Below are 11,554 nucleotides of genomic sequence, written 5' to 3'. Positions count from 1 at the left end.
ATAGGTTTGAGCAAACTCCGGGAGATAGTGAAGGACAGGGAAAGCTGGTATGTTGCAGTTCATGGGGTCACAAAGAGTTGGACACTACCGAGCGACTGAACAACAATGATAGCTGTTTTGGGATAAAGGGTATATGATGCATTCTCCTAATAAATATTTTTCTTTCTTTCTGATCCTGACCCATTTGCCACATCTAAGGGCTTATTCCTCCTAGGGCTTGTCCTCACAATATGAAACATATCAGGAAAGTAACCTGGTACAGCAGCAAGAATGGGACCAGGAGTCAGACAATGCTGGCTGTCTCCCCTAACATCCCACCCTTGGGTACCTCCCTTTATCTCTCTGGGTCTCTGCCTCCCGGTTGTTAAAATCCTCCTATTGTCATGGTGGCTTCCTTATTATTATTAATGAAAGGGTTAGATTAGGTCACCTCTAACATTCCCTCCAGCTTGTTTCTAGGAGAAGGAAACAACACAAAAAGATGTTTGGCAAAAGGCGTTTGGCCTCTTGACAGTTTTATCTCCATTTTTAATGGACTTGTAATCAATATACTTTGATTCATCAAAGCCTGAGCTGTTTGGTGTGATGTTGTCACAGCATAAAAGACAAAAGGAAGGAGATGTGAGTAATTTGAATGCGTGTAGGCAAAGGGAGCCCTCTTTCCTTAGGGCCTAGAGAAGATGGGCTAACTTTATTACCCTAGATTTTAAAATAACAATAATTAGTACTTGAGACAGTTCTTTTATCTAAGGTGCTCAAAGGGCTTTGTGGTCATTAACCCATTAATTCACCTGCCTCAAGCCATCAGGGGGTCAGGAGGAATCTCCTTAGAAGACAAGTATGCCAGGAACTCTAACCTCACAACAGTGAGGAATGCCCAAAGGGGTTGACCCTCTCTGTCTGTCCTCCAAAGGTCACCAAAATGGTCATCTTGGAAGAATTAATGGGAAATCCTCTCCTGCTGGTCTAACAGCAACTTCATCATTCACACGTGGCTTTGGGTGAATCCTCCCAGATGTCATATTTCCGCATCTGGAAAATCCCTTTACCCTTAATGTAAACTTTATAGAAAAGCTTTTACAGCTTCAGACAAACTGTGATTGTGCCCAAAGTGAGAAAAGGGGAGGACGCTTCTCCCTAAAATAGTCTTTTCTCAAAGTGGGGGAGAAAAACACGGCTTTTTAAAGTTAAGGAGATTCTAGATGATAGAATGCCACTTCAGAATGAATTTGTCCAGAGTTTGTTAAGATTCTTATCTCAGGTGGCTTCCATTTAAAAGCATGGGTTGGAAAAGCACACTACTAAAAAGTAACTTCATGTGGCCTGGAATTCTATCCTTAGAATCCTTCCATTAATCAGTTCATCCATCACCTAGGAGGTGCTCCCTGCAGTGCCAGGTGCTATGAGGACATAAAATGTGGAGCCTAACCCCCAAGCAGCTATAAATCTAACCAAAGGGATCAATTACAAATAAAAGAAATTAATAAATGTGTTGTTTTTATTGGAAAAGACCCTGACGTTGGGAAAGATCGAGGGCTGGAAAAGGGGATGATAGAGGATGAGATGGTTGGATGGCATCACCAACTCAACGGACTTGAGTTTGAACAAACTCCAGGAGACGGTGAAGGACAGGGAAGCCTGGCATGCTGCAGTCCATGGGATTGCAGAGTCACACGTGATTTAGTAACTGAACAACAACGACAATTGTTTTTGTTATTATTTATTATTTTTTAACTTTTTATTTTGTATCAGGGTATAGCTGATTAACAAGCTATATCATTAATGTTATGATAGTTTCAGGTGAAATGCAAAGGGACCCAGCCCTACATGGACCCCAGATCACAAGGAAACTTGAAACCACACTATACATGTATCCATTCTCACTAAACTCCCCTTCCATCCAGGCTGCCACATAGCACTGAGCAGAGTTCCCTGTGCTATACAGTAGGACTTTGTTGGTTATCCATTTTAAATATAGCAGATGTCGATCCCAAACTCCCTGATTATCCCTTCCTTCATCCTTCTCCCCTGGTAACCATAAGTTCCTTCACTAAGTCTGTGAGTCTGTTTCTGTTTTATTATTAGTTATTATTTAAATTCATTTTATTTATTATAGTTATTCATACATTTATTAATACAAATAAAATGGGCAGAAAATATTATTTCCATAACTTTGGACAGTACAGACTGTGAAGTTCCCTGAGGGAGTGATCAGTGAGGGCCAGAGTGATGAGGGTAGGAAGGAACACTCACAGAGGAGATAAGATGAACTGGATCTCCGAGGCAGAGAAATTACTTGGGTAAGAAGCAGGATCAATGAGAATCGAGCACAGAGGATAAATGGGAATAGAATAAAAGGCAGTTCAGGACAGGGACAACCTCTAAGAAAAGGTGAGCAGATGGGAGGGAGAAAACTGACCTGAATGAAAAACAAGGCCTGGAGAGGAGAAAGAAATATGGTTGGATGGTGGAAGTTGGGGCTGGATCATAGGGAGACTTGAAACCACACTAAAAAGTACTGATTAGGGTCTTTAGAAGTCCTCTGTTGGAGCTTCCCTGGTGGTTCATCAGTTAATACTCCATGCTTCCACTGCAGAGGTGCAGGTTCAATTCCTGGCCAAGGAACTAAGATACCACATGCCAAAAAATGAATAAGTAAATAATATTTTAGAAGCAAATATCCATATATTCAATAACCCATAATAAACCATAATGGAAAAGAATATGAAAAATAATATATATATATATATATGTATACACAGTCAAGGGGTTCAGACATGAAATAACACAACATTGTAAATCAACTATATTTTCAACTTTTAAAAATTAATTATAGATAAGTAGTAGGAACCTACTGAACAGTACAGGGAACTCTACTCAATACTCTATACTGGCCTATACAGGAAAAGAATCCAAAGAAAGAGACGATGTAGGTATATGTATAATTGATTCACTTTGCTATACGCATAAAACCAACATTGTAAATCAACTATACCCCAATAAAATTTTTGATTAAAATTTTAAAAATTATTAATTTAAAAAATGAAACTAAAAAAAAAAAAAAGAAACTAAAACCTCCAAACTTTTTTTTTAATGCAAATATCCAGGAAAAGAACCAAAGAGTAAGTAAATTTGAAGGGGGGATTAGGGGTGGCCTGTGGCCAGATAGCCTGGACCCTGTCCTGCATGCTGTATTATACATCACCGCAAGAGAAAAAGAATATGTTATACCAATATGAGCTGGAACTGTTAATTGCACATTCTTCTGTCTTGGGCCCTGGGAAAGCCTCAATGGAATGAGACCCAATAAGAGTGCATTCTGATAAGGGTGAGGGGAGCAAGGAGAGAGGGAAGTTATACCAAAGGCCTTGGCAATCCCGGAAGAGCTGGTCCAGGTAGAGCCCCCACCTTATGCGCAGCCAAAGCTTGAGGAAGGACCTCCAAAGGAGAGGAAGGTGGCAGAGTAGAAAAGTCACATTTCCCTGAAGTCACAGAGATGGCAACCAGTGGACCTTTTAATGTGCATGATCCTTCTAATCCTTTATGGCTCAGCCAACCTTTGATTCCTTTGGAAAGGATGCTCCTTTGGATCTTAAGATCAAAATAAAGATGTGGGAAATACTCTGGAGATGGCTTTGTAGGGAGTGGTGGTAGTTTAGTCACTAAGTCATGTCCAACTCTTGCAACCTCATGAACTATATCCTGCCAGTCTCCTCTGTCCATGGAATTTTCCAGGCAAGAACACTGGAGTGGGTTGCCATTTCCTTTTCCAGGGGATCTTCCTGACCCAGGGATAGAACCCGAGTCTCCTGCATTGCAGGCAGATTCTTTACCACCGAGCCACTTGAGAAGCTCTTGGTAGGAGTAGGTCAGAAGAAGAACGACGTGTCCTCATGTGGCCAAGGGAAGGCCTTTTGCAGCCCCCCATCACATCTGCACCTGTGGGGAAGAGGCGGTCTTTCCTAAAGCCACACCCCCTTCAGGACCTCCCTAAGGTCAAGGTGCCTCTGGTTAGCAGTAAAATGAAAAACAGTTGTTCTCACCAAAGAAATCTCTGTAGACAGGCTGCTGGGAAACTTGAATAGGTGTGTCTTTCTGACCTTCCGGTTCTTTTTATAGGTTCTGTAGGAACCCCAGTGGGTGCCTCCATCCTTCCGCCCATTTGGGGAGAGATTAAAGACACTGAGGTTGTCTCTTTCTTACTCATTGGCAGTTACAACCTCGCAGCCACTACAGCCTCAGCCTCCAGCGTGGACACGGAGGAGGTAAGTGGGAATGAAGGGACCATGCCCTCAGCTGTCAGCCTGGGTCACTCAAGCCAGCTGGCTTGGGAATAACCAGAGAGGAGTGGAACTAGGGGTATTCAGCTGCTAGGTACTTGTTTCCAAATGAATATGTGTGATTTTTTTTCTAGACAACCATACTCAAGACAGAGTTTGGTGCTACCTCTCCAAAAAATTAATTGAGTGCAGAGACCACTTTGTAAAATTCTTTGACAAATTAACAGCAGATATTTAAGCATAATGTGTTGGATTGACTTGAATTAAAAGAAGGAACAGTCATTAAAATGACTGGGAAGAGCCTGTCTCCTTTGAGGAGCACTTCATGTCTTGAATGATCAAATGGTCCATTAATGTTGACAACCCTTGTTCTGGAGCCTGCTACAACTGGAGTCCAGCAACCATACGCACGTTGTCACACAGCCCATCTTTATGAAAAAAATTCTGCCTTAGGCTTCAAAAAGCCTTGGTGGAAATTATGACATGAAATTCATGAATGATCCAGAGTCCTCAGGTGAAGATGGTTCTCCTTTCCTAGCAGGACAGAGCTAGGATAGTTCTGAGGGGTGGATAGTTCTGAGGGGTGGATAGTTCTGGGCTGTTTCATTCAATGTGTCCAGGCATCTTCATCTGGGAATCAGAGATACTATAGTGTCCTGTCCAGGACTACCCAACAGACGTTCTTGTGGGTAAACGTAAAGTTGTGTTGTTTCATTCTGGTTGTTTTTGCAGGGGAAAAGAAGATCGTTCTAGTGAGGTACCAACAAGTCACCATGTATGAGGACTGCAAGGAGTCCACGGGGGACTATTACTTCCTCTGTGACACTGAGGGAGCATGGGGCATTGTTCTGGAGTCCCTGGCAGCAGTTGGCATAGTGGTTACAGTCATGCTGCTCCTGGCGTTTCTCTTCCTCATGAGAAGGGTCCAAGACTGCGCCCACTGGAATGTCCTCCCCACCCAGTTCCTCTTCCTCCTGGGTGTGCTGGGGCTCTTTGGCCTTGCTTTTGCCTTCATCATCCAGCTGAATCAGCAGACTGCCCCCATCCGCTACTTTCTCTTTGGGGTCCTCTTTGCTCTCTGCTTCTCGTGCCTCTTGGCTCACGCCTCCAACCTGGTGAAGCTGGTCCGGGGTCGAGCCTCCTTCTCTTGGACGACAATTCTGTGCATTGCAATTGGTGTCAGCCTGTTGCAGACCATCATCGCCATTGAGTACGTGACTCTCATCATGACCAGGGGTGGCATGTTTGTGTACATGACACCCTATCAGCTCAACGTGGACTTCGTGGTCCTCCTGGTATATGTCCTCTTCCTGATGGCCCTCACGTTCTTTGTCTCCAAGACCACCTTCTGCGGCCCTTGTGAGAACTGGAAGCAGCACGGCAGGTTGATCTTTGTCACCATCCTCGTCTCCATCATCATCTGGGTGGTGTGGATCTCCATGCTCATGAGGGGCAACACACAGCTCCAGCGGCAGCCCCAGTGGGACGACCCCGTCATCTGCATCGCCCTGGTCACCAACGCGTGGGTTTTCCTGCTGCTGTACATTGTCCCGGAGCTGTGCATTCTCTACCGATCGTGTCAGCAGGATTGCCCCCTGCCAGGCAATGCCTGCCCCCTCCCGACTTACCAACGCAGCTTCAGAGCAGAGACCCAGGAGCTCTCAAGAGGTACTCTCTGGGGAACTCGGGGAGGCTCTCCTGTGAGCAAAGCAAGAGGAAAAACAGGGCCAGAGGATACAGCAGGAAGGAACAAAAATGGAATGGTCAGGATCTAGTGTTAGTCGCGCAGTTGTGTCTGACTCTATGTGACCCCATGGACTGTAGCCCACCAGGCTCCTCTGTCCATGGGATTGTCCGGGCAAGAGTATTGGAGTGGGTTGCCATTTCCTCCTCCAGGGGATTTTCCCAACCCAGGGATTGAACCCAGGTCTTCCGAATTGCAGGCAGACTCTTTACTGACTGGACCACCAGGGAAGACCTAGGGAGGTGACTAAATAGCTCAAGCCTAGAGAGGCAGACAGAGTCAACGTTAAACTTTTCTGAAAAATCAGTTCATCCAGAATACAGAGATTCATGAGGAGAGGCCAAGACAGAAATGACTCAGAGGTCCTAAATAAAGAGGGTGTAGCTCTGAGTATTGTTACTGGATAAAGAAAGGCACCCACTATAAAAGGAGTTTACCAGCCCCAAATTAGGCTTTGGTTGTGCCCTTGCATGACATAGTGTGCTAAGTCCAGATGTTTTGCCCATCAAGTGCAAAAGTCACCCCTGGCAGCAGTGACTGACAGTTTTAAAATTTAAGTCTCAAAACTAACTTCCCCTAACATCATAGTAGACTGATTCATACGACTCATCATCTCATTAGAGTCACAAAGCCCGATAACTTCTGGATGTCTACTTTGCAAACCATTCACTTCCTGAGAGCCTTCAAGGTTTACAAAAAGTGACAGGAAGTGCCATTAAGTGAGAATTCTGAGCAGAGGCTCAGATGTGTAATCATTAATAGAAATAAAAGAACTTGCTTATGTGACATTTTCATAATAATTTCTGGGTCAGATTTGAATCCTTATGTAAGACCAAGTCACCTGACTATACATTTGTTAAAGAATAAAATGTATTATCCATGATAACAAGGTGACTTGGACTCCAATAACCTGGGGGAATAAATGGCTAATATCAGTGATCTAGAAATACATCAAAACTCATTAATTCCTTTCTGAAACATCTGGCCCATTATTCATAACCCAACATCACAGTTTTACATCCATTTCTGTGTCTTAATAGGCATCTGATTTCTCACAATGTATTTCTAATGTGCAAAGAGGATGTTATTTTACATATTGCATAGTGCACATTACGTTCACCAGGCTCAAAAAAATTAATAGAAGCTTTCCTGTTAAGTCATACACTTTTTGAGCTGTAATCTATGGCTAATTACACATTCAAATTAATTCCTGTTCAGATAGCTGCATCCATTAATTCTGTTCAGTTCAGTTGACCATGAATTGGAAATTGAGACTACACATCCTTTCTATATGAGTTTTTCATTGCTTTTGATGATGTGAGGTTCATGGCAGAATTGCAGAGTCAATCTTTCTTGAAATGACTTCTCATAGTTCTCACCAAAAAATAAGATAAAACTTCTATGTCTGCTTTGTCTGCTGTCATATGTCTCTGCTGCTGCTGCTGCTGCTGCTAAGTTGATTCAGTCATGTCTGACTCTGTGCGACCCCATAGACAACAGCCCAAAAGGCTCTCCCACCCCTGGGATTCTCCAGGCAAGAACACTGGAGTGGGTTGCCATTTCCTTCTCTAATGCATGAAAGTGAAAACTGAAAGTGAAGTCACTCAGTCATATCCAACTCTTTGCAACCCCATGGACTGCAGCCTACCAGGCTCCTCCATCCATGGGATTTTCCAGGCAAGAGTACTGGAGTGGGGTGCCATTGCCTTCTCCATCGTATGTCTCTAGGAAACAAAATCAGAGAGAGAGAGTTCTTAGTGTTTCATAATACCCAAAACACACTGGGACTTGTAACGATCAATTTTCCACACCCCCAAAGATTAGGCAGGTATTTAAAGTGTTCTAAGAAATGTCCTATGGAAAAACAAGAGCTTTCGAAAGCGCAATGTTTCCTTATAACTGTCTTTATACTAGAGCATTGGTAGAAAATCCATTTCTGCCAGAGATAGTCACTGTCAATGCAATTTGATATTTTGTGGGAAGAAACATCAGTGGCGTAGAAAAGAACATGTAGATTACTATCCAAAACTGGGCAGAATAACCAGAAACTTAAGCTTAGAGAAGGGAATCAGGATGGAGGTTACCTGGAAAAATTAGATGTCAAAAATTAGAAGAACGATTCAAACTCAGGAATGTACAAAATGACACCTAGCTTGGAAAAAACATACAAAGAGATGCAAAATAGATAAGAACGAGAGCAGTACAGTGTAATAACAATAATGTAAAAAATTCTAAGTGTTGCTGTAGGTCAAGAGCTGGCAGTGGGAAAGCAACTCACAGCTGTGTTTGTTTTTGTCTGCTCAAGAAACAGTCGCAGTGCTGTGTAGACACATGTGTGGTCAGCAAGAACAGTCAGGCCTTTGTTCTCAGCATCGGTCAGTCCCTGACAAGAATACCCATTCCAGCTCTGGGATCCACTCAGGACAAGTGTGGGGATCTGGAGAGGTTTGGTGGAAAACCTCAAAGATGATGAAGGGGTTATAACATTAGACCTATGTGGGAAGGTTAAGAAGATGAAAGTGAGATGGTAGTTCTTAAGCTTTAGATGCCTTTCTCACCGACATTCAGTTCTCTCTAAATTCTGTACCAAAACACATTTTGTTCCAGTCTGTGAGGCATGCATTTGTCATGTGACTCTTCTGATTTATAGCTGTGATTGCAGTCACATAATTATTTGATTTACCACTGGGGTCTGAGACCAGAATTAATCAGTTAAAAGAAGAGTAAGACAAGAGGGGATTAGCAAGGAATTTCACACATATGACGACTTCTCCCCAAGAGGCTGTTGTCCTGTTTTCTGTCTCCAGCTAAAGATGAAGGGTAGAAATAGACCCAAATGGAAGCGCGAAGCATTCAGATTAAATGCAAAGAGTTGGTACGCTGAAATAAATCAGCAAAGGGGATTAAGGCTTTCATTTCCCTGGAAGTCTTTCAAAAGATTAGTCTTTAAAGATTCTCTCTAAAGTGATGTATGGACTTAGTTCAAAGATATAAAAACATCTAGATGAAGAATAAAAATCCAATCAGGCATATTACTACAAAACACCAAGAAAATGGGTATAAATAGTCTGTGCCCTGAGATATAAACATGTTCCTGAAAAACTGCGCATCAACTGAATTTTTTAAATCAATTGCTCTTTTAACTGAGAATTTTTAGTGTGACATCATTTGCAAAGATCCTAAACCTAGAACATCAGGGGACTTCCTGGTGGTCCAGTGGTTAAGACTCCACGCTTCCACTGCAGGGAGTGGGGGTTCAATCCCTGGTCAGAGAACTAAGATCCCACATGCCTCGGGATGTGGCAAAAAAAGCAATAAAAATCTAGAATATCAGCCATGAACCATTTTTTATGAAAGGAAAGCTCCTGTTCTAGTAGTGCCTACTTTATCTGTTCTAGATTACTTAGAATATTGTTTTATCAAGTTCGCTAAAACCAAGACCCATGTGCATTTTAAAGAATCACATTATTGTGGGCATTTTTTCTATCCGTTGTTTAAATATCTACAGACAAATCTAGTATGATTTTTTGGAAGGTATTAAGACAGAAACGAGGCTATGCAATGTAAAAAACGAGTCAATGAATAGCAAATGATGGAAAACAGGAGAAAAGCGCTCTTGCCAACCCAAGCCCTTCAGATTATTTTCCTTACCGCAAATACCAGCTTTTGCTCAGCAAAGAAAGTGATGATGAGGCTTCAGCCCCTTCAATTACTAAGCACAGAGGTACTTTTCCTGCATACACAATTGTGATCTGTATGCAACCTTCTTCCGAAGCTTTAACAATGCTCTTTTTAAAATCACAAATTAAAAAAAAAAAAAAAAAAGTAGCCTCAGTGGAGAATTTATTTTTAAAGGAAGGAGCCTCTTTGCAAGCCACTGAGCCCCGCCCTCCTCAGGTGCTGTTTCCAGGTGAACCTCTGACACTAACCCAGACCTTCCCTCCTTTGGCTTTCAGCCCGAGACAGTGATGGCGCTGAGGAGGATGTAGCATTAACTGCGTATGGTAGCCCCCACTCAGCTGCAGGTAAATGTGCTCATCTGCATTCTCCAAGGAGGGATGCAGGAAGCCCACCTTCCTCAGGCGAGCTGTCAGGCTTCCTCTCCAGTGGCTTTCCTGACCCAAGAGAGGATAGATAGGGCAGGGTCATTCCTCCAGACATGCAGAGCCTGAGCCATCCAGACTGAATCCATACCAGGGCAGTGCAATGAAGCTAAATCATGCCTTTTGCTTCTTCCCAAACCATTCCCAACCCTCAACTGCCACTGCCATTGACAATAAATTCTGATGCAGGTGAATGTCCCTGAAAGAAAAGGCAGCTTGAAGGGTTCAGGTGGAGAGTGAAGAGGAGCAAGCTCACTGCTTTTCGCCTTGGGGACAAGGGGGAGGGAGGTTAGAAATATGCATGAGTGTAGGAACTGTTTTTAGCATCAGTGGTCTAAATGCATCTCCTGGACCATGCTGGCTGCCTCTCTGAGTCACTGTCTGGGCCACCCCAAGAACTGGGCTGGGTCTGTCAGCATCATCTGGACACCCATGTGGGTGCACCCGTTTTATGCCTGCAAAAACAGGGACACTGCTGAGTAGAACCAGAGGTAACCTACATTGGTGCCATGATGGCTTGAAGACAGACAAAGCCAAACAGCCAAAAATACCACTTTGGGACACATTTGTATTATGGGGTCAGAAGCCACTAAGATCCAAGACAGAAAGCCACGCCCAGACTGCTCGTTCAGTGAACTGAACTAGGCAACTGTAACTAGGTTAAGCCCTTTGGTCTGCTATCTAACGTTGCCTTTTCCTGGAATGACCGGCCAGGACATAGCTATATCATTTGCTGTAATTAAGCCTCCTGAGGGTATTTACACCATGAGAAAATCTTCACTCTCCCCGTCAAGAACTTCTTGGGTTACTTTCAACTTCCAGTAATTTTGCAAACAGATTCTTATTAAGGGCTAAGAGAAAAAATGATGTGGGTAGACTCAACATTTTTTTTCTTTTTTGTTTAATTAACAAAGGATTAAATAATGGTGAAATGACAATATTTCGGGCATAGTGTTGCAGAGTATCATCCCCTATGTTGGCTGAGAAAGCTATTAATGGCATTTCTTCCGTTGCAGATTGTTGATGCCACACAGAAATATCTCATTCCACGGGCTAAAGGAAGCCCCCAGCAAGATGCACAATTATAAAGTCCACAGAAAACATGAATCATGAAAACCCAGAAGATCCTCCCAGTGTCGTCCCCATGGGCAAGTGGGAAGCCTATCTGCCAATAAAGCATCCTTCCTTCCCTGCCTCCTGGTCCTCTCCATCCATCTGGAGCCCTTCCTCAGGACACTGCCCTTCAAGCATAATTACAATCTTTCTGGCCACCCTACCGTGACTACGTGTCTCTTTCTTCATTCATGTAACTGAAAGATTCTCTTCCCCAGCAATGCTAGGACAAATTGGTGCCTCTTACTAATGAGACCAAAAGACCTCAGTTTGATGAACGGAGTCATGCTAATGTGACAAAGTACAGATTTGCC

The 11,554-nt window shown here is 43.2% G+C and overlaps 1 protein-coding gene across 1 annotated transcript; it reads left to right on the top strand.

Annotated features, from left to right (window-relative positions):
* The first annotated feature begins 4,218 nt into the window (after nucleotides 1-4,218).
* Nucleotides 4,219-11,403, top strand: GPRC5D (G protein-coupled receptor, class C, group 5, member D). Its single transcript, XM_010858704.1, has 3 exons — nucleotides 4,219-4,265; nucleotides 5,013-5,948; nucleotides 11,144-11,403. Exons 2-3 carry the CDS (start codon nucleotides 5,054-5,056, stop codon nucleotides 11,149-11,151), a joined length of 903 nt encoding a protein of 300 aa, XP_010857006.1. The 5' UTR covers nucleotides 4,219-4,265; nucleotides 5,013-5,053; the 3' UTR covers nucleotides 11,152-11,403.
* Nucleotides 11,404-11,554: the final 151 nt, after the last annotated feature.

Source organism: Bison bison, unplaced genomic scaffold (genome assembly GCF_000754665.1).
Source record: "Bison bison bison isolate TAMUID 2011002044 unplaced genomic scaffold, Bison_UMD1.0 scf7180017864390, whole genome shotgun sequence".
NCBI classification, from domain to species: domain Eukaryota; kingdom Metazoa; phylum Chordata; class Mammalia; order Artiodactyla; family Bovidae; genus Bison; species Bison bison.
This window is presented reverse-complemented; position numbering and strand designations above follow the sequence as displayed.